General features: G+C 36.6%; 2 protein-coding genes across 4 annotated transcripts in view; one reads left to right on the forward strand and one right to left on the reverse strand.

Annotated features, from left to right (window-relative positions):
* The window catches only part of LOC129398006 (protein eyes shut homolog), a 573,864-nt gene extending 556,395 nt beyond the window's left edge, over positions 1 to 17,469 (forward strand). For both annotated transcript variants that reach the window (XM_063605339.1, XM_055113814.2), the window contains one exon: positions 16,794 to 17,469. In XM_063605339.1, coding sequence (XP_063461409.1) covers positions 16,794 to 17,070 — 277 coding nt within the window. In that variant the 3' untranslated portion in view covers positions 17,071 to 17,469. The remainder of the gene's footprint in view (positions 1 to 16,793) is intronic.
* LOC129398002 (zinc finger CCCH domain-containing protein 11C-like) lies at positions 7,325 to 11,998 on the reverse strand. 2 transcript variants are annotated; one of them, XM_055113810.2, is made up of 2 exons: positions 11,236 to 11,998; positions 7,325 to 10,867 (listed from the first exon to the last, which is right to left on the reverse strand). In XM_055113810.2, the coding sequence occupies exon 2, from the start codon at positions 10,342 to 10,344 to the stop codon at positions 8,113 to 8,115; it is 2,232 nt and encodes a 743-aa protein (XP_054969785.1). In that variant the 5' UTR covers positions 10,345 to 10,867; positions 11,236 to 11,998; the 3' UTR covers positions 7,325 to 8,112. The 2 variants fall into 2 exon arrangements, with proteins under 2 accessions (XP_054969785.1, XP_063461408.1); XM_063605338.1 differs by having other exon boundaries at positions 7,325 to 10,549; positions 10,935 to 11,997.
* Positions 17,470 to 23,119: the final 5,650 nt, after the last annotated feature.

The raw sequence follows: 23,119 nt of genomic DNA on the forward strand, positions 1-23,119 counted from the left end.
GCTAGACTGTTTATCCCTAGACATGGGTGGGGGATGAGGGGATAGAATGCAGGTTTTCATGGCACTTATAGAGTGTGGGAGGTCTCTTTGTTTTGTATTTAAGAAAAAGAATGCAAAATTAGGCACGGGGCCATGGAAGTGACCTATGCGAGTGACGGCCCTAAAGCTATAGTTTTCCTAACTTCACAGAAAATCCACCTCTGACCCTAAACCCAGATGACAGAAACCTTGGGAGCAATAACTGATCACTTAATTTATCATGACCAAGTTTATCTTACAAGTGCCAGGAAGTATTCAGAGTTAGTCAGGCATCATAGGAAAACTCTCCTTTATGTCTATTTCTCACTCAAAGGTATTCAAATAAAAGGAAACATATTAAAGGCACTTAGATAAAGGAAGGCATAGTAAATATTCTTGTTCCATGAAATACCATCTTCTAACCACCTTAACAGATGCAACAGTTGAACAATCTAGCTGTGCTCCGCTGATATTAGAAATACTGTGGTCTGAGCCAAAGGACCAGTGATGGCATCAGGAATTATGTCACTGGCTATATCCTATATATATGTTTACCAGATAAAATACATGATATCCAGCTAAATATAAATTTCAAATATACAATAAATAATTTTTAGCAAAACTGTACCCCTACATACTTATGCATAGGACATACTTATACCAGAAAAGCACTCGTTTTTCTGAAATTCACATTTAACTTGGCATCCCATATTTTTATTCGCTAAGTTTAGTAATGCTACCTACACTGATTTCTGCTTTGGGATACATAATGAGTGATAATTTGGAGAGCCTACTAAACAGAAAATCAAAGGGACAGAGGATAAATATTGTATTAGTAGGTCACATGGTTGCTTCCAACATTGGCCCTGACAGTTATCGTTACTCATATAATAATACTCAACTGTCATATCAGAATCTGCAAAAGGGGGCTGAGGGTTGTGCAGAATTCGTGCATATTTAATTGACACAAATTAAATATTAAATATTAATTTAATTAGTAAAAACTATTCACTTTTAACTAATGAAAAGGATGGAAACGCTGCTTTTGTAAATGGGCAGCATTATTGGGAACACAATATTCTACTGCGTTCCCCATCCATAAGTCAAACCATCTGTAAGTCCAGGACTAAGTGTTATCTGTAATTGCTTAAAGTGCAACATTGGTCAAATATGCATAAAGCAGCTAATTGTGAAATATGAGTAATGGGTCTATTTGTTCAATGGGTAAAACTCACTTATCCTCCTTTGACATAGAAAATAGGATTAAATGTAAAACTTATGTCCCAGCTCATAGAGAAACTTACCAGAAACATGTCCAAGTACTTTGTTTACCATCCAACCCTTTTAGTTATATATCTATGAATATTAATATTGTAGTACTTCATACTTTTTAAGTATTTATAGATATACGTATCGCTTCTCGGCCTTTTGGCGAAGATCAAGCGTAGTATTTATAGATATACGTATGTTCTTTTATTCCCTCCTCAAAAAATAATATTTTATTTATCATCCCCATTAAAAATTATGTATTCATTTGACAGATATTTAATGGGTATCGATTATGCGCTTGGAAAACAATAGTGAACACGACAGGAAAAGTTGGTCATTACAGAACTAACCTTCTAGTAAGAAATAAATAATATTTTAAAATAATAACAATAAAATTTCAGTTGGCAATATTGCCATGAAGATATAAAACAGAGCAAGAGAGACAGTGGCTGCTATTTTAGCTAGGATGGTGAAAACCCATTTGAAGTGGTAACACTTGAGTTAGACATGGAGCTTATATGATAATGATAAACCAGCCAGTGGAAATGGGAATCGCTCGAGAAATGGAGCCACTCCTTGGAGAAGAAATGAGCTTAGCAAATGAGCTGCTCATAGAACAGTAAGAACTAGATGACTGTAGCAGAATGAGAAGGGTGTGGAAAGAGCTAAGGTTCAGATGAGGCAGAAGAGGTAGACACGGCAAGGTCACGTGGAGCCTTGAAGGGCATACTGAAGAGTTTGGGTTTTTTTATTTCCTTGTTTTTGTTTTTGACTAACCCTGGCATAGTGTGTGAGGGAGGGAACTTCACAAGAGTGTGGGTACTCGGAGGCAGGCAGGATCATTGAGGGTCATCTTGGAAGCTGGTCACCACTAATCCCAGATATATCTATAGATAGATAGATAGATAGATAGATAGATAGATAGATAGATAGATAGATAGATTTAGACAGAGTCTCACTCCATCACCCAGGCTGGAGTGCAGTGTCATGATCTCGGCTCACTGCAACCTCTGCCTCCTGGGTTCAAGCAATTCTCCTGCCTCAGCCTCCCGAGTAGCTGGGATTACAGGCACATGCCACCTTGCCTGACTAATTTTTGTATTTTTAGTAGAGTTGAGGTTTCACCATGTTGGCCAGCCTGGTCTCAAACTCCTGACCTCAAGTGATCTGTCTACCTTGGCCTCTCAAAGTGCTGGGATCACAGGCATGAGCCACCATGCCCAGCCAAGAGTTTGTATAGTCCAGTGCAATGGGAGGGACCTGAAGGGGTTAGAGCAAGATAGTATTGTGATCCAATGCATCCTGAAAGGATCAATATGGCTATTCAACCAAGAAAAATTGAACAGGGATCAAGGGGAGGAAGACAAAAGTAGAAGTAGACTGGAGGCCAATTGTCTAGGCAATAGATGTTGAGGCCTTGGATGTCACTGTGAAAGGGAGAGAAGTAGTCACGTCTGTTTGAAAGTAGGATCAATTGGACGTGCTGCTAAATTGGCAGTAAGAGGCAAGGGGAAAGATACATAAAGGATAACCATAGAATTTTTACCGGGAAGCTTGGTTGCTATTAACTGAGATGGGAACTGATGTTCATTAAAATTAAAACACATTCCCATAATCACACTTTAAGTACCAGAGCAAAGATTCGAATTCAGTTCTTCCTAATGCTCCAATATTTTGGGGTTGGTGAGCTGATTAATGTCTACTAGTGTGCTTACTTATTTAAAAGTCCCCCTTTTAAGCTATAAGCTCCTCAGTGACAGAGACTTGGTGATATCTGATATCTAGTCGTAGGAACCAGAGGCACATGAATAATGCTTTTTTGAGAACATTTGTAACAAGATATGACAAGTCTACCAGGCCCCATGTTTCCCGTCACCCTTGGCTGATTCACCAATTTTTTTCTTTAAGGCAGCTATAGATGCTTTCTATAGTGTTGGTTTTGAATTCTGCTATGGAAGTACAATGGTCATTTCAGAGGCCTGCAAACTTTCCCCTTCTAAGGAAGTGTATGGGTGCAATTACGAACATATGTTAACGGAAATAAAACACATGCTAATTATTTCCCTACACGCAAAACCGTCTTGATGGAACCATCAACAGCCTTTATTTATTTGAGGAAATCTAGCGAAATAATATCTCATCAGCTATCTCATAACATTCTGTATTTGATTACCAGTTGAAATACTCCAAACTCCACACTAGTTTTTTTCTAATTTTTTTAACCCTATAGGTTTTAATACCATGCAATTCTCAACCTCTGCATGACTTTTTTCTCCTTGTAAACAATTAGGAGCCATCTGGTTCCATGGATTTCCCGATCCTCCTGAGAATTTAAACTTAACACACCAAAAGGTTTGATTCGCCCAAGCACTACTATTACATTATTCAACTGGTTTTCTAGTCTTGGATCTTAAACAATATCTTCCTTAGAAAATCAGAAGAAATTTTCTCTTCATACTTCATATAATCCTCTTGCTCTATGTATAATACTAAGCTTTGAGGACCTCCTCAAAGCTATCTTGAAATGATTTACCAAAATATTTGCCAACTTGCCTCTTTCTATGGCAACATATAACTCAAACTGTATCACTTTGTCAATCCCAGTTTTTCTAAGTACCTGTCAAAAAAATTCAAAGGAGTTGGAGTTAGATAGAAAAGGAAACAGATTCCCCTTGGCACCTGTTTGTGCAATGTTGAGCTATGTCTGGGTACCCACTTCAATCTGAAACATTTGCATTCCTGATAAATAGGGGGAATTTTTTCTGAGAAGGCTAATGAAAACAGAGATCTTTCTCACTCAAGATACTAATCAACTTAAAACACCCTGGCTCAAATCCCTTTCTGATAAACACCAAGATCTTATTATGTAATAAAGTTTATTGATATAGTAGTAAATGGCCCATTGAGATGTAGCCTAAGGAAAATTTCTTGGAGATTTTTATTATGGCATATCTGGTAAGAAAGTTGTTTTAAACTTGTCAGGCAAGACATTATCTAAAAGGCTCTTTATTCAGCCTGAGGCAGTGGCTCACGCCTGTAATTCTAGCACTTTGGGAGGCCAAGGCAGGTGGATCACCTGAGGTCAGGAGTTCAAGACCAGCCTGGCCAACAAGTGAAACCCTGTCTCTAATAAAAACACAAAAAATTAGCTGGGCGTGGTGGGATGTGCCTGTAGTCTGTCCCAACTGCTAGGGAGGCTGAGGCAGAAGAATCGCTTGAACCCGGGAGGTGGAGGCTGCAGTGAGCTGAGATCACACCACTGCACTCCAGCCTGGATGACAGTGAGACATCATCTCAAATAAATAAATAAATAAAAATAAAAGGCTCTTTATTCAATAAACACACTTATACACACATAGAAGTGGGAGAGTGGGGGAGAGAGAAGAAAACTTCCAAAGTTACCTAGGTTTTTGTTGGACAAGATGAGATACTATAATGCTCCTCGTTCTTATGATTTTTACTCCCCAAAATGAGGGGATAACAACTGAATTGTTCTCGTACACGCTAAAGCCACAGTCTCAGAAAAACATATCCCACAATTTAAAGGAAGAGTGCTGCTGATGGGTACAGAGGAGGAATTATCTTTCATACAATGCATTAAGATATTCCAAGTGATTTATGGATGTATTTGAGAATTAACGGATTGAAGCTCGTGAAAACTGCTAAGAGAAACTGAAAATGGAAACATTAGTTGTTCACATTAAATCTAAACATGTTTAGAGCAAGTTTAGGGACTGTCACTTCTCAATGTGATAGAATAACTGGTAAAAAATCTGTCTCTCTGCCGTAAACGGCTAGGAAATTGGACAAAATACATGAGACAGCTGTTTTCAGACGTTAGAAAACAGACACAGCACAGAAGTGTGAGTCTTCAGAACAGGAAAAGAAATGAGGTAAGCCCTATAACCAACATGGCTTTCTGGATGTAGGCACTTCCAAGACTGCAGTAAGAGAGGAGGAACCATGACAAGGCAGATCCAACTTACTGAATTTAATAGACAGAGATCAGAGTTAAAGGAGCTAAAAGAGCTGAAATGTGAGGCACAGAGAGAAAGAACTCCAGAAATCTATACAGGCAGCTATCCTGAGTCCTTCATTGAATATTAGGCTACATATGCATGAAATGAAACTCTATGAGGCCAGGCAAAAACAGCTACTGGGATTTGTGAGCTGGGGGTTGAGTTGCAGCCAGCCAGAATGGAGGCATTGCTGACCACCCTGAATATTTCCTCGAGCCTCCTGAAGAGGCGTGCTTCAAAAGGATAATTAAATTAGCCCTAAAGAAAAACTTACTCTAGACGCATACTCCCAAACTTAAAAATACGCTTAAAAAGGATCAGGTTGAATGGTAAGTAACTGAACTCCCCGGCAAAACAAAATTCGGCTTTCCAGAGGAAGACTACAAAATCTAGACTTTCTTTTTTTTTTTTTTTTTTTTTTTTTTGAGACGGACTCTTGCTCTGCTGCCCAGGCTGGAGTGCAGTGGCACGATCTCAGCTCACTGCAACCTCCGCCTCCCAGGTTCACGCCATTCTCCTGCCTCAGCCTCCCAAGTAGCTGGGACTACAGGCACCCACCACCACGCCTGGCTAATTTCTTTCTTTCTTTCTTTCTTTTTTTTTTTTTTCCTACATCGGTTGTATTTAAAACACAAACAAGTATTTCTCTTTCTGTAAGGGCAAATGGTTCAAATAATGCGGAACACGAAACATTGACTAATACAAGTTTATTTTTTAAAAAAGCAAAAGAATAAAGAATATATACAAAAGGGACCTGGAATCTGTAAGCTGATTCCAAAAGCGAAATAAGTAGAAAATCCGTGGTGAAACCTGAACATTCTACCCCTGCTTTGGAGAAGGGCTATCATACAACATTCAGTCAGCTGAAGATGGATTGCTAGAGGTGTGTCGATACATAAATTTCAAGTCATTTTTGCTTGTGCAGAATCATCCCAATCTTAACAAGACTGAATGGGCAGTCCTGTGGCTTTCTTCCTTTTCCATATTCCCAACAAGGCTACGTGAAGTTCAACTCTTGATGAGCCGCTTACAACAGCAGTTCCTTAGGAGCCAACATGACAGGTGGGTCAGATTTCCCTATGAGAAACAAAACTGGCCACCTACAGCAAAATATCAAAATGGGTAAATCCTTCCTTCCTCTTCCTTCTGATTATATACAACATATCTCCTTTCAAGACTATTATTTCCGTCATGCTTATTCCTTCACAAATCTAAACCTTGAGGTGATATGAAGGAAACCAACATCAAGAAAAGAAAACTCAATTCAGAAATGAAGAAAACTGGCAGGTATACAATACACCCCCAGAGCATCTCAATATCCCTGGCACAGTACAATTCGGTGTACTGCTACAGCCCATAGATAAATATTGGCAGCTTGAATAAGCTCATTTTTTCCCTCAGGTGGTTAAAGGCCACCACATAAATACTGGGCAACAGGGGTTTGTTGGGAGAATTAGAAATAAAAAATTAACCAAATTTTGTCCCTGTGTTAATTCAATGCCAGCAAGGAGGCAAGTACTGAAGAAGAAAAGGGACAATTTTCATACGAAAAAAGAATTCCTCTAATCATGTCACCATCTCATATAATGAATCCAGGGAATCCCAGAAATAGAAAATTAGTTTCAGGGGACCCCTGAGGCACTTTAAAGCCTTTTAAAAAATTACAGTAATAATAAATTAGATATTGCTCTTCAGAGGCCAACAGAGCAGCAGAAGCATCAAGATCAGGTCCAAAGAGTTATGCCCACATTACAGGCTTCCTGAGCTGCTCAGCCCTCTTTAAAGCTTAGTTGAATCTCTAAATACCTTTACAAAGACATACAATTTAACGCAGACTGAGTGGGTATTTTTGTTTAGTGGTAGCATAAAATTTGGTCCTTAATGGTAGCAGCTGTCTTCATCCATTTCAAACTCAGGTAATATTAAGTACATCAAGACAATACATAAAGAATACAACAAAGGAGAAAAAAGCCAAAACTGACAAACACCTCAAGGAGTCACTAAGTTTGCTTACACCCTTTCACTTGATCTCCCTCTCAGTCTCTTTTTTGTGGAGAGAAGGGTATGACAGAACTTTTTTCTCAAAAGATGATAAACAATGGCATCAAATGGACAAAATGGTTATAAAGTAACTTTAAAAATCTGACCCCAAGGAATCCAGGACACATACAGATAATTCAGAGGTATACTTCTGATTTGGGGCAAATTCTAGACTAAAGAAATGATCGTCTCAGGTAAATGTTACAATAGATGAAACTAAGTCCAGTTTTTTGGCGGTTTTTTTTTTTTTTTAAAGTGTCCTCACTACCACCTTCAGCTATCAATCATTTCTCATAGCTCAAGCGGAAGGTCATCTTCATCTTTCCCAGGATCCAGGTCAACCTCAGCTTCCCATTTGCCTCCTGAAATCTCCCACGTTAGTTTCTCAAAATCATCCTCCACAGAGAGTGGGGGCTTTCCTGTTGAGGCAGAGCTGAGTCGGCGAGTTTTCATGCTCATTTGGGGTGAGGAAGGGCCAGACGCCTCCGGGGGTGAGGAATCTGAAGAGGACTGGGTTGGAGGCAGCACAAGACTGTCTCTAACCAAACACCGCATATTCTCACTCATAGGTGGGAATTGAGCAATGAGATCACATGGACACAGGAAGGGGAATATCACACTCTGGGGACTGTGGTGGGGTGGGGGGAGGGGGGAGGGATAGCACTGGGAGATATACCTACTGCTAGATGACGAGTTAGTGGGTGCAGCGCACCAGCATGGCACATGTATACAGATGTAACTAACCTGCACAATGTGCACGTGTACCCTAAAACTTACAGTATATTAAAAAAAAAAGAAAGAAAGAAAAAAAAAAGAAAAAGAAAAAGAAAAAGAAAAAAAGACTGTCTCTAGGATTTTCTGCTTCAGGCACAGTGACTGATTTGTCCTCAGAGACAAGCAGGACAACAGCATCCACAGCTGCCTTTTTGGCTGGGGGTTCCTGTAGGACGCTGCTGGAGCTGAGTGGCTTCACAGCGGCAGTGACAGCAAGGTGCATCTCCACTGCCTTACGTTTTGGGGCCAATTTGGGGGATGACACAACTTTAACCACAGATTGCTTCACGTTCACTTTGGGTTTAGCTTCACCCCTTTTTTCCAAGGTCTGTGCTGCCCATTTCACATTCAAGAATGAGTCTGCAATCCCTGAGGTTTCTACCTCCACCTTCTGGGATGACTTTGTGGGAAGCTGCTTGGTCAGGTGCCATGTGATTCCTGGCACAGCAGTGAGCACTGGTTTCTCTGCCACTCGGGTATTGCAAGAGGCTACATCTCCCTGAAGAGGTGTCGAGACTGATTTTTCCCTCTCCTGCTGTTTCCGCATGCGCATCTCTCTCATGGTCGCACATCTCTTGACTTGAATTTTACTGATGTCAACTCCTGTGGTCTCAACTGAAGCCTCTGTAGCTTCCATTCTAATACGGCTCTGAAAATCAACTTCATTTCCTTCCTGAAGTATCTTCTCTTCTTTCCTCCATGTTCTTTGGGTGACTCGCAGCAGCAACCTTGCCCCCGGAGTGGCCTCATGTTGAGACGGGGAGCTGGTGCTGCTCTCAGAGCTCTGCTGCACCCTCAGTGCCTTCTCCAGTTTAATTTCTTCCAGCGTCTTCATGTGCACCTCCTGCATGGACTTTGTTTTACCTGCAGGCTCCTCTGATTGTCCTTTGCTGGCAACAATGGGTGGCAAAACTACTGTTTTTTTAATTTCACTATCAGTCTTTAGCTTCATGCAAGTTGTATCCTTTTTGCTTTTTTGTCTCTCTGCTTCCTGCTGCCTATGTTCTTCTTCAGCCAGGACCTCAGAGAAGGTTTTGATACGGAGAGTGGAGGAGCTTCTTGCTCCTGAAGTAGAATCATCAGTTTTTGAAGGTCCTTCTGTCTTGAGTTTAGTTTGCGATTCCCCATGTTTCTGACTGGCTCTTTCAAGAAGCATTTCTTCTAATGTCTTCACATGGATCTCACCAACTTTATTAACTTTATCTGTTGCGTCCTCATTATTTGGATCAGCTGACATGCCTAATCGCTCCTTAAGAGACTTGGAAACTTGAGCTGTCTTTGGTGTTTCGTCAGTGTTAGTTTCCGGAGCTTCAACTTTCTTCCCTAGCCTCTGTGCCAGGCTACGCTTTAATGGAGGATCACTGTCAGCGCCTGCCGAAAATTTTCGTTTCCCCAGTCTCTCAGTAAGACCCAATCTAACCAAGGGTTCTTCTCCTTGTTTGGTGGAGAGAGTTACTGTCTTCACCACAGTCCTGACATTTTCTTTTTCAGGACCTGGAACAGGCTCAGGGTGGAGCAAAAGACTGGAAACTCCTGAAGAACCCTCACCTTGCTTCTTAGATTTTTCCTTCATTTTCTCTGACTTAATTTCCTCAAGAGTTTTTATTCCAAAATGCAAACATTCACCTTGCTTTATATTGACTGCAGGTCTCCGGACAGAAGTCACTCGTAATCCATTGTGAACTTCAGGAGTTGGTTGCAGGGTAGGTGTTTTGGTTTCATCAGGAAACTGATCATCATCATCTTCATCATCATCTGCAGCATTAATTACAACTGGTGGATGCTTGGGGCTAGGAACATTTTCGGAACTTTCTACTTTCATAACGCTCCGCAGCTGAGGGGAAGGATTGGACTGGACAGACAATTTGTTCTGCTGAACTGAAAGTTGGCTAGCCTTCACTTCCTCTTCTGGTGACTCAGGCACAGTTGTGCTCGGAGGTAGGAAAAGGCCATCAACATATCGTCCTCTATTGTGATGGAAAGCGCAGTTTAATTTTTGACATCCTGTTGGCTGATTTTCCCAATAACAAGGAACTTCACTGCGTTTTTTATCAATCTCCATGTGCCGAAACCTGCACACCCGTCGAAAACAGCGCCCTTCTCGCCATAATGTGCAAACAGTTTCATTTCCTAGTGCAGCTTCACAGTGACGGAATGGGCAGCTGTCACCTTTGGTACATGTAGAATAGAAAAAAAAATAGCAGTCTTCTCCTTGATTAGGCATGCTGGGTAGATTCTTAGATCAGAAGTGGCTTCTTGAAACAAGCCACTGCTTCCTCAAAGCAAGGACAAGGCTCCAAGTCCTCGTGAAATGGGTTTAATCTTCCAAATGACAACTTGATCACAGAAATTGTCTTTAAACTGTAATCATTAGCTGGTTGCTCTCAACAGGAACGTCTGTGTCTTCACTGAGTTCCAATCTATTACGCCTGTAGGTCGAACCAACACTCAATCCATGAATTAATAATAATGAGGCAGAAAAAATTTTCCTCCTCACATTGCCAAGAAAACCTCTCAGCCACAATTCAAACACAGCATGTGTTTTTAAAACATCTCCCAACTACTGGGAGATTAAGTCCATTCAAATAACCTTTGTCAGACTGGAGACAGCTAGGGTTAGTTATCTCCTCAAAAACAAAACAAAACAAACAAAGAAAAAAAACAAAAAAAAGAGTTCATTTAAAGATGAACTTGAGAGTCAAAGGATCATGAAAAAAAATCCATCTTCCATAGCTGAACAATATAATCTGAAAAACAAAAAAAAACATCAGTTTTTCAGTAAGATCCAATTTCTGGTCTTCAAGATTTCTTCACACTTAATACTAGTCAATTTTCCAGGAATTTTTTGGGCAGGGAATATCCCCAAATCCTAAAAAGCATCGCTATCTCTAGTTCCACAGCCTCCTTCTCAAGGTCCAGAATCAAGGCCTGGAAGATGTCAACACTATAGGCCTTCCCCACAGGAATCCGCACCGATTATGGGAGTTTAGGGGTGTTCTTCATTACGGTTTCACCAATCCTACAAGGAGTACGGAAGTGTCCCTGTTGCTCTTGACTCCCACGCTGAGGGCCAGGGGTGGGAGTGTAATGAGGGTGGGGAATGGGTGTAGGATACCGGAATAAGGTCGGTGGCTTTCTGTATGTGGAGTTTGAGACAAGCTCCAAAGTCGTGGGACCCGAACCGATGACACTATCCCCGACTCCCGCTTGCTGCTACGTCTTTCTTCTTGCTTGGCCGCTGCCGTCCGTCGTCCTCCGAGCAGCAGCAGCACTAGCAGAAAACCAAGACTGCCAGCGTCAAAGATGGCGCCCGGCTACAGGCTCCGCTCTAAGGCCCGGCCGGTAAAAGTGCCAGCACGACGCAGGGCGCGAGGGTTCTGGAAGACGTAGTTCCTCTATGACGCGATGCCTAAGATCTAATTTCATATATCTTTGGTAGAGACGGGGTTTCACCGTGTTAGCCAGGATGGTCTCGATCTCCTGACCTCGTGATCTGCCCGCCTCCGCCTCCCAAAGTGCTGGGATTACAGGCATGAGTTACCACGCCCAGCCCCAAATCTAGACTTTCAATAAAATATTTACAATGTCTAACATCCTAACAAAAATTATTTAAAATGCAAAGGATCAGGAAAGACTAGAACCACCAAACTAAGTTGGTAGCAGAGGGGAAGCCACTAAATAAGCCGAATACTCGAAAGACAGGCATTGTACTCATCAGTCATTCCTGAGGGTGGGACCATGGTAAAGCTGAAAATCAAAGAATTGGTTGAAAGCTTTATGAGCACACAGTTAAACTCCTGAATTCTCTCTTTTATCTGTGTGAACAGCCTGTTCCATTCTTGAGCAATACACAGAGCCCAGGGATGTGGTGCAATACTACAGAGGAGAAATTAAGTAAAAATCTACTCCCAAAACAAAGGTAACAAGGTATTTTTCCCTATTCTGCTCTAAAAATGTGGGTGGTCAGGCCACTTCCCCTGACTGTCACTGAGTGGATGTAGGTTAAAGAATACAGACTCTGAGAGAATTAGAGAGTTCTTAAACAAATCAGCCAGGTCTCTTTGATCACAGTGCAATAAAGTCACTAGAAAACCACTCACAATGAATACATGGAATTTCAAACCATATTTTTTGGTGATTTATTTTTCAATATAAGTGGAGAGTCAAGCATAACCATGTAAGTTAAGAAATTCTCTAACTTCACAGCCAGAGACCAAAGTCAGTTGGAAGGTAGGGAGAAAATTCAGAGGAAATACAAAGAAGAGATGCATGTTAAACTTTTGAAAAAAACTCCAAAACTTAAGACTACTGCCCTCAAAGTAATAAGAAAAAGGTAGAAAAAATAGTTTTCAGATCTACAATATGTGAACATTTTTAGTTCTAAGAGGTCTAACCTAAAAATAATATACTTCGCTTAAAATAGGAAGTCAAGTAAGGAAAAGATGAGGAATTTAGGAAACTGAGGATCCAAACCAGAAGACAGGCGGTAAAGCTTCCCAGGATGAAGGTGAAGAGTCATCCCAGAAAACACTATGAAGTGAGCCTGTGGATCTACCCATTCAGAAGAGGCATTTCTAAGGACAAAAAGACTGAGGCTGAGAGAATATCCAATGTATTTTGCATATTGAGGGACATGGGGAAGTAATGATGACTGGGTGCTTAGAATAAGTAAACAAAACTAAAAATATAGTGATTAAAAACTGCCAGGAAAACAAAAATGTTCTGTAAAAGTAAATGCATACGACCTCTTTCAGCTACAAATGATATCACTAAACACATAATTATATAAAATGAATGTTAATTTATTACAAAATTAACCTAATTTTATATTGGGAGAATGATATATGGGCTTGGTGTGTTTATCTGTGTGTCTGTGTGTGTGTGTGTGCGTGTGTGTGTGTGTTTTGGGGTAAGGAGCAGTGTAAGAAATGTAAATACTTCTCTTCCATAGGATGACATCAATGAATAATGTTTAAATGTGCTTTTTTATTAAGTAATAAATGTAAAATATTTTATTCGGAAATATTGAGATAAATGAAAACACAAAAATAGTTAAACATCTTAAAGTAGTTATATATAGGTGGCAGGATGAGTTAGAAATGGAAACGCACTGTAATATTTGACCCTCAGAAGACACTATAGTTATTCTATAAGAAATATTTGCATTATTATAGGAATATTTCCATAGTATTTGATGAAAATATAAATTAAAATAAACCAGAATATTAAAACTTGGAAATAAATTTAAAACCAAAACGCCTGGCATTTCAGAAATTTTGGACTACTTCCAATGCATCAGAAGCGACACTTTCCTAAGAACATCCCAATGAGCTTTCAAACAATGGCCATTAGAAAGCAATAGATTGCCAAGTTGTTTTTTGGGGGGGTCAGGGGAAGGTGTGGTGCAAAGGAAAAGGAAGTGTTGCTATCTTATTTTCTTTTGTGCTAATTATAAAATTAGTGTTAAAAATATGTTATTTATTGTAGAAAAATTACCAAAAATAGGTTGTTATTAGGAAAACAAAAAGGTAAATGACCAGTAACTTTGCAAAAAAAGTGCAATTCATGAATTAAACACATAAAAATCATAGCAAAATAGGACAGATTTTCTAATCAGACTGGTAAATACTAAAACATTTTATGATATGCAGAACTCGCCAGTGTTTGGGAAGCCCAGCATTCTGAACATCAACCTTTATAGAGAGGGCTTTGATAAGAACTATTAAAATTAAACACTTGATTTCCTTTTGATTAGGGCCAATTTTGCAAGGGATTTATCCTATGGATCCTCTTTATAGAATCCACTGATATATTTATACAAGGACTTCCATTTCTGTATAAATATTAACACAACAAATTAAAACACATAGTAACTACAGTGCCTTCTGAGGGTGAAATATTATGGTACATTCATATAATAGAATATTTGCAACCTTTGAAAACAAAATGTGCTAATTTGGATTGGTATCTCAGACATATCATTAAATGGAAAGATAAAATTTCAGAGCATTATATATTACTAAGATATAATCACTTTTGAGAATTTAAATATATATATATATAAATATGTATGTGTAGGTAGGTTTGTATTGTAGGTAGGTTGATATAGAAATGGTAATGCTAAACAATAAGGGAATGTGCCTAAGTTGTGTCAAAAATAAAATTTGAAAAATTCAAAAATTGGGAACAAGTAGGTTGTTGCTCTAACCACAACTCGTCAAATTTTAAAAAGACGAGTACACAAGAAAAAGTATTCTCTTGAGGACATTAAAGCTCAATAAAACAAACATCAAGAGGTCAATATAAAAATACATGAAATATAATGAAATATAAAAATAGGTCAATTACCATTTCAAATTTGCTATGGCCAAATGCAGATTCCTAGTTTCTACCCCAAATTTTCTCCTATTAAATCTTCCTCTTAATAAAAGGTGTCACTATCTCCACACAGCTCAGATTAGAGACTTAAGCAAGATCCTAATAGTTAAGTGGCAAACTCTCTTTCAATTAGTACAGTTTTTGTTTGTTATAGTATCTGAGCTAGTACTTCCATATTACTCTTAATTTTCAAAAATATTCTCAATGCCGTAAGCTTCCCATATATAATTTAGAGTCTACCTCTTGATGCCTTTATTGAGATTTAATAAACTAGAGATTAGCTCAGGAAGAATTATAAAGATATGCCTTCGTATTCTTGTACAGGATATCCTGTTCATTTAGGAAGGAACTTTCTAAAATTTTCTTTTCATTTTCATGGAATAACAAACAGCATTATGACTAAAGCTTGCATAGTAGAGGCACAGAACTATGTAATAATCTTGGCATTATACATAGGGCCCCATGTAATCTACCACCCCAATCAGAACACTGTTAAAAGTGAAAGAGCACTATTAACAATTTACAAAGATACAGTTAAACAAGGCCTAGCACAGGCCAACAATTTTTTGCCATGTGGCAGTTGTTTTGAATTTACCTAGGTTTTTTTTTCTTTTTCTGTATGTGGAGGGAGAAGAGGAAAGGTATTGAAGGGAAGTAACTGTGTTCTATGATTTTATTTCAGGTAACTTTGTTGGAAGGGTGTTTGATATAGTAGGTAACAGTTACTTGCCCAGTAAAATATGCATTCAATACTCTTCTGTGAAATAGATGTGCAACTGAGAATTTTGCAGATGAGGAAAACAGGCACAAATATATTTGTTTAATACATGTTTGAAAAGAATTAAAACCAAAGTTTTCTCTCCAAGACCAGTGATTTGAACACATCAAAGCATCCACTACACTTCCTACCATTAATAATCTCAGTGATCCTTGACAAATTGCATTAAATGGCTAAGTTCTTTACAACTACAAGAAGAAAGGCTTGAACTAATTCACCTTTAACATTTTTGCTGGCTCCAAACACTTACCGTCATATACAGTTATAAGTGTAATGACTTAGGTTCAGTAGGTTAATTTGTATTAATAATAACAAGCAAAGTGATTTGACATTGCTTTTCTCAGCCCATTGACATATTTATATGCTAATGTTAAGTGCCCTTTGAATGCTTGGTAAAGAATTCTTGAAAATCATGATACTTTAATTTTTTTTCATCTTTTGTTTTCTTTTTCAATTATGTATGTATATAAAATATTCAAAGAAATGCATATGGATATATTATATAATGTATTATTATATTAAAATGATCTAAGAATTTATATTAATAACTTATAACTATGCCTAGATATAGAGGAACCCAAGAAAAGTTGTTCAATGTATAATGATCAAATAAATTAGGCCTTGAACAGATGTGTGTGTGTTTCTGTGCACATCTGTATTTGAAAGGAAGAAAAAAGTGAAAAATCTTTGTCTAACTCCAGAAAAATATCCCCACTTTTGTTGATAGCCAACATAGTTCTCAGCATTAAACCTAAAACATATTTAAAATACATTTACATAAATTGCAGACTATTTCACAATTGTCTTCACTTACAAGAAAACTATGTAAAAAACTACTAGAAAAATATATTGGATAAATTGAAATTACTATGGGAAAATCTCGTCGAAATTTGCAAATTCATTAAAAATGTATCTAAAAAACTAAAATAATGAATGCATGAATTATGTTCATGTATTCAAGAGTACAGATATTTTAAAATTCAAAATATTATAGATTTAAAGAGTAATATAAGAATACCTGGCATTGCCTTACAGCTACATCTTAAATAATTGCACTGAGTGACAAACTGAGTTTGAATAATCTTATATATATGTATATATATATATAGTTGTTACAAAAGTAATTGTGATTTTTTTCCATTACTTTCAATGACAAAAACCACCATTACTTTTGCACCAACCTAATAATATATGAATACACACACACACACACACACATTAGCATAGGCAGAGTTCATGATGTTATCCCAGCTAACATAGCAATTAAGTGGCAGAATATGTTTTTGAGACTAGATATATTCAGCACCAAAGTTATTTTCACTCATAATTCTGCACAGTAATCAAAAGTAATTTTGCCAAGAATGGACACTTTATGAAAATATTTTTTAAATGCACCCCACAACTATCTTCATTAAATATTTATTTCTGTGTTTTTAAATAAATGTGTGATTTAAATACTTAAATATATCAAAATAAAGTATATGACTAATTGGGTTTTTCATTTTTCTGTGTTTCAGATGCAGCTGTTCTCTTAGTTACATTGGCAGATTGTGTGTTGTCAATGTTGACTATTGCTTAGGGAACCAGAGTATATCAGTGCATGGCCTCTGCCTGGCCCTTTCGCACAATTGTAACTGTAGCGGTCTGCAAAGATATGAAAGGAACATCTGTGAGATAGATACTGAAGACTGCAAATCTGCGTCCTGCAAAAATGGAACAACTAGTACACATTTAAGGGGATATTTCTTCTGCAAGTGTGTCCCAGGATTTAAAGGCAAGTTTTTTTTTTCCTGATAAATTAAATTTTCTAGTAAATAATGTTGTTAATATATTTATTTGATATATCTCAAATGTGTCTATTGATTGGTATTGTTGTCTCATTTCTTATTTGGCAAAGTAAAAAAAAAATGCATTCACTTGAATAATAGGATTGCTTCTTTGGGCAATTTAATCTGACTACACAGCCTTGCTCATGCAAATAAGACTAATAAGGTCAGGCTGAAGCATTGGGAATATGATGGTATATGTCAAAGGTCTGAAGGGAAAAGCAGGCAGCCATAAGCTCCAAATAATTTTGCCTAAACAGCTTAGTACTGCATTTCAACCTTTTGTTTGGCTGCATAAGCACATGGAGTGACAATTTTTTCTAGTTTAAGAATAAAATTTGGTTTCAGTATTGTCTAGGTCAGTTTGATGCCGTGACGTTAATAACATTTAAGAAAAAGTGAAGTCACAAACATACTATTTTCTCTGTACAGTCATAGAGAACAAGATTCAGTGTAGTAATAAGGCAGCTTTTAAGGTTAAATATCAGAAATTAAGCATTCAAATTTAATTACTTGACATTTTTCTGATTGGTCTTACATTGATATAATTATTTATAGTAATTTCAAACTTATTATGATTACCTTATAAAATCAGAACAGTGGCCATACAGAAAAACAATTACATTATCACTTATAAAACAACATTTTTTAAGTGTTGTCCAGTTGGATATTCCATTTTATTAAGCAGACCCAATTCGAAAAGTTATTTGGATTTTCATCGTAACACGAAAAATATTTTCCCTGCTTGGTATTTAAAGTAATATGTTGAAGGTTTTGGAAGCAATTTAAAGATAAATTCCAAAAATGGAAATGGTGATATCATTGGAATAAATGTATAGCCATCCAGATTAGCTATTTTAAGGCAAAAATAAATTTGAGCGCAAAAATTCTGGTAAGCTTACTAAAAAGTTGGTCATATTACTTCACATTCAAACATATTCTAAGTAAAAATAAAATTGCATAAATGTGCTAGCATTGTTAAAATATAGGTGTCTGTCTTAGAAAATAGATATATATCATTTCTTTAACAATCTTCCAAATATCAGTAAATATATAGTTAAGTAGTAATTTTACATAAAAGAAAGAATGAATTTAACTCTGCATAATGCCATTACTAATAGAATATGTAATTTGCCATAATCCTTTTGCATGGCTAAATACATATGTGTATTTGCAAACATGATCAATGAATCATCTATTATTTTATATATCAACTCTATATTGGTTGTACATTATATTATCATTAAATATATATTGTATATAAACTATATAGTTTTACCACATATATACATAATACTTATTACTGGAATATAATATAAAATTGGTATGGCCTACTTCTCCAGGTGGGGTTAAACGCTATTATGTTTCTTTCACTTTTCAAATTAAACCCAACACAAGCTTCACAGGCCCATATTATAAGCAAGGCCCGTATTTTCTATTGTGTCTTTTTCTTTCCACTGAATTATAAAAAATCCTCTGGCTTTCCTCAGTTCAGTCCTACTTCTAAACTCTTCACACGGTGAGAAGTAAAGGAACTGATCTGCCTAAACTTTCCCAGGGATGCAGAGTTAATCCCACTAAAAGTGGAATCTTTTGGGGGCAGTTTAAAGTAGATGCCCCTCTTTCTCTCCAGCCCCCTTCTCTTCCTCTATCTGGTTCCTTCTGTTAGTTGTATCTCCCTTCATCTTGAATTCTTCCCATCTGATTTCTCCGTTTCCACCTGGTTTCTCTCCCCATCATATGATCCTCCTCCTTCCCTTTCTCCCTTTCCATTTGATTTCTCCTTGCTGTCTCTTTTCCCCCCTCCATTTGCTTTCTCTCCCTCCATCTCCAAACTCATGTGCTTTCTGAAGGCATTTGTTAACATTTTAAAAACAACGTAACCATGGCTTTTATATCAAGTATAATCACCTTTTATTTCCCTGATCCCCATCACATTTTTGGAAGTTTTAGCCTTACGGTCAAATTTCCAGATTAAATGTCAGTCTCTGTATCTCCAGCCCAGAGGATCACAGACGTTAGGTTAGTAGAATCACCTGGAGGTCTTGTTACAACACCAGTTATTGGCCCCACGTTAGGAGTTTCTCAGTTGGTAGCTCTAGCGTCCAGTATGTCGGGGGTGATCCTTACACTGCTGATCTGTGAACCACTTTAAGAAAACTGTTCTAAACCCAGTAAATTATGTTAATGAAGAGGAGTTGTATGGATCCTAAGATGTAAAATTCACTTCTGAGTGTGAACTACCATGAAACACAGCATGAGGAAAGCAGCTAGTCCAATCTTCTCTGCAGAAAACCACTAATCTCTGGAGTTCTTGAAGAAGCTGATACATTCATTTGGTAAGGCCATATGCTTGAGTGAATCCTACAGGATTTAAAACTGATTCCAATCAATTTTCTGAAACTCTCCAAAGATTTTTAAGTCTGGAAATAATTTCAAAGAATGTGTTTTTTCAGGTTATAACCTTTTTGCAATTCCAGTATTATTTATGTCTATAATATTTTAGTAATGAACTCAAAATTGATTTTTTTTTTTTTAGTTGATATTCTTCCCTCATCCTTTTGACACTTTCAGCACTACTATTCTCTAAAATTTTTTCATGGTCAAAACAAGACCATGCAAGTTTATCGTCCTTCTTGATTTGAGTAACCATCTTCTCATCTTACTTTTCTTATAATTGTCTTGATTACCAGAGAAGTCTAGAAAGTTCTCCTTTAACCAATAGGAGGATTCAAGTTCTTAGACAATATCAAGCCCAGCCGTTTCCTGTTTGAGATGAGACTGAGATAAGCCTTACTGATAGATTTGCTAGTTTTCATCTAATTTCCATGAGGCTGCTATCCTAAAGCAAACTCCTTTTCTGATACAATCTTATATATTATAAATTTGACTTGCAAATCTTTATGACTCTATTCTCCAAAATGCCAACCAGACAACTTTATTCTATTTTTAGGTCTAAGTTACCGTGGCAACACAAAACTGTTTAAATTCCAGGATTAATTTTTTTTCCATAGGCCTCTTTCCTTCCTTGTCTGCTAACTTTTATTTCTGTAGAAGTGTACTAGTATGTTTCAACCACGTTTGCATTTCAGCTGGAACCTAGCTCCCACTGTACAGTGCCAATTATTGATGCCTAATTTTCACTGTTGTACTATATTCCTTCAGGTTATAATTTCATTTTCCCCAAAGCAGTCTACAAGTACCTAAAGGGGGTACTTTATATACAAAGGAGTTATATACAAAGAGAGAAACTTCTAGGTGCCTTCGTACTTCTAGAACACTCACTGGAGTGATCACACTGCCCAAGACTATCTCGTCCACATTAGAATTGAACTACTTCATGTCGGGTGTTCAAAACTGACCCAGTTAGTAAGACTTTTACCCTTGATTGCTTCCTTCCACATTCCAGTCTCTATACTTTGAATAGACATTTAATTAACCTAGCCGTTATAATCACCAATTCTGTTAAGACCTCATGGATAGTTTTACAGAAAACAAATTTATAGTGTAGCCTATTTTGTGTTCTGATCTTTTAAAAACACCAATGCACAAATAACATTGATTTTATATCTTATGTAATTGCTTTTATTTTGTATATATTTTCTTTTGTAATTTATGCCTAAGAGGAGAAAGTAGGAGATATTATATAAGCCTGTTGCTTGTATTTATGGTTTTCCCCAAAATTCACCATGATATTGTAGTCTTCCTTCAGAAAATATTTTGTTTTTAGTCACTGGGGTTGTGCCTTAAATTCACTATTTTTTTTGTTGGTATCACTTATCCCAGTATATTCTGTCTCTCATGGAGCTGCATGTACATCCCTCTCTTCATAAAAATTCCATTAACCTTTTGTATCTGCTCAGGGCTTTCAAGACATATTGTAGGATCACGTCAAGCTCAATTTCATCACTTTGCACTATATTCTGACATACTGGCTCTTAAACCACTCAGCTAGTGGCTTAAGATCTTTGATGTAGGTAGAAGCAGGATCCTACTCTTTCGATGTACTGAGAATTTAGTTCTTCATGAAAATGAGCCTCATCTTCGAAGCAACATAACTCTTTTAGTAGACTCCCAAGATGAGTCTCCACAGAGCTGATCTGTCTCTAGGAGTATTCATTCCTAAATTCCCAGAGATGAGCTCCTGGAGCATTTTCCTTTAGTTTTTGTCAACTTCCTACCCATTCATGTCATGGAAAGAACAACCTCCCTTATGAAAGGTTAACAGTGGATTTCATGTACATATGTTTATAACCTCCTTTTTTTAAAATAACACATGAATGTTGACCATCAGTGTATATCAATAAGATAAATATACAACCTCACTTTTTATGGCTTCGAAGTATTTATGTAAATGCATGCACCTAACTTGAAGAAAATTGCTAAATCAAAAAAAGCATGTGAGTGGTTGTTGATTTGGTACAACCAAATTCTCTGTCCTCATTTACACTTCAAACAACAGTGTGTAGGAGGACCATTTGGTTTACACATTCACTATGCCAATTATTAATCACTATGGTTTTGACTTTCCTCCACTCTTATGTATCAGATTATATCTCATTTTGATTTTCACTTCTTGCAGCAGCAAAAAAACATTGAGTGCTTACAATGTGAAATTTTTACAGGCTCTTTACCATGTTTTCCTGAGAAGTGTATCTTACTTAGTTGCTATAGTTCTTTATAATTTAAAGATACAACTTTTCTTATTATTTCTAGAGAGAATTACATCTGCAAATAAAGGTAGTTTTTATTTTCTTTTTATTATTTACTGAACTAATATTATGTTGTTGTTTAATACCATTTGATCAAATTTCTAAGACAAAGTACAGTATTAATGGTGAGAGTAAACACCCATTTTTTTCTTCCTGAATTTCAAAGGACTTTAGATTTTGCTATCATTAAACATGGTGATGGCTTGATATTAAGGAGATGATAAATAAGATGATATCATTTCTAATAAAAACACATTAAATAGGAATAGAAGGGGAAGCAATAATTTAGCACAACAGCTGTTTAATAAACTGATATTTTACTTTCATAATTTTTAAAGATTTTGCAAATTGCACACACTGATGCACTAACAATTTTGGTCTTTTAGATGCGTTTATTAGAAGTTTTGTTTATGGCCTTACAATCTTGTGCTGACTTTATACAAAGATATGGAAAGTACTTCTGACTCTAAACTCTAAAATGTTTTAAATAGAGTGAGATGAATCATAATGGTTACAAACATTTTAAAAATTCCTTAGGATTTGCTAAGAATTTGCTAATGTATATTACTGGAGTTACTTATAATATTCACATTTAAAAGTATAATTGTCATAGAATAACAATTCAATGATATGCAAAATTCTAGCTGTTCCAATCAAAAACTAATAAAACATGAGAAAAAAATATAGACATAAAATCAAAATCAATTTTTTTCATCTTTTGTATTTTCTCTTATAATAGTTAGATTTTTCTACATATCATTGTTATTTTCAAGAACTTATTTTCATAGATTTATTCTCAAGGTTTTCTCTGATTTTTGTTTAATACTTTATATGTTTAATGATAGAGTCCTTTCTCCATCTTTACTAAACTTTACAATGCTTTGTTCTTTGTGTTCTTTAATTTTTGATGTTTTGTTAACCCTTAGTCAATTTTTTATTCTGTTTGTTGTTTAATAATAACAAGTTTGGAGCTATAAATACTTTGGGTATTGCTTTGCCTGTATTCTAAAAATGTTAAATTAAAGTTTCTTATTTGTACTATTTTCTAAATAGATTTCAGACTTGATTTTCATTTCCATTTATGAGTAAATATGGCATTTGAAAGAAAAGACTTCTAAATTTACTTGGCAATACTTTTTACTCTTTTGGTACTAATTTTCAGTGTTAATGTATCATTAATAAAGAATATGATTACTAATCATTGCTTTTTGGTATATTTTTGCTCTTAATTTTTTTGAAAAATACAGAAATGTAAAATTATTTCTTATTATTCTTCCAATTGTAGAGAATTTCTAGCACCTACCA

Source organism: Pan paniscus, chromosome 5 (assembly GCF_029289425.2).
Source record: "Pan paniscus chromosome 5, NHGRI_mPanPan1-v2.0_pri, whole genome shotgun sequence".
Classification (NCBI taxonomy): Eukaryota; Metazoa; Chordata; class Mammalia; order Primates; family Hominidae; genus Pan; species Pan paniscus.

What these genes read in the sequence shown, in the direction of transcription:
- LOC129398002 (XM_055113810.2), bottom strand. Translation starts at nt 10,344, where the DNA reads ATGCCTAATCAAGGAGAAGACTGCTATTTTTTTTTCTATTCTACATGT.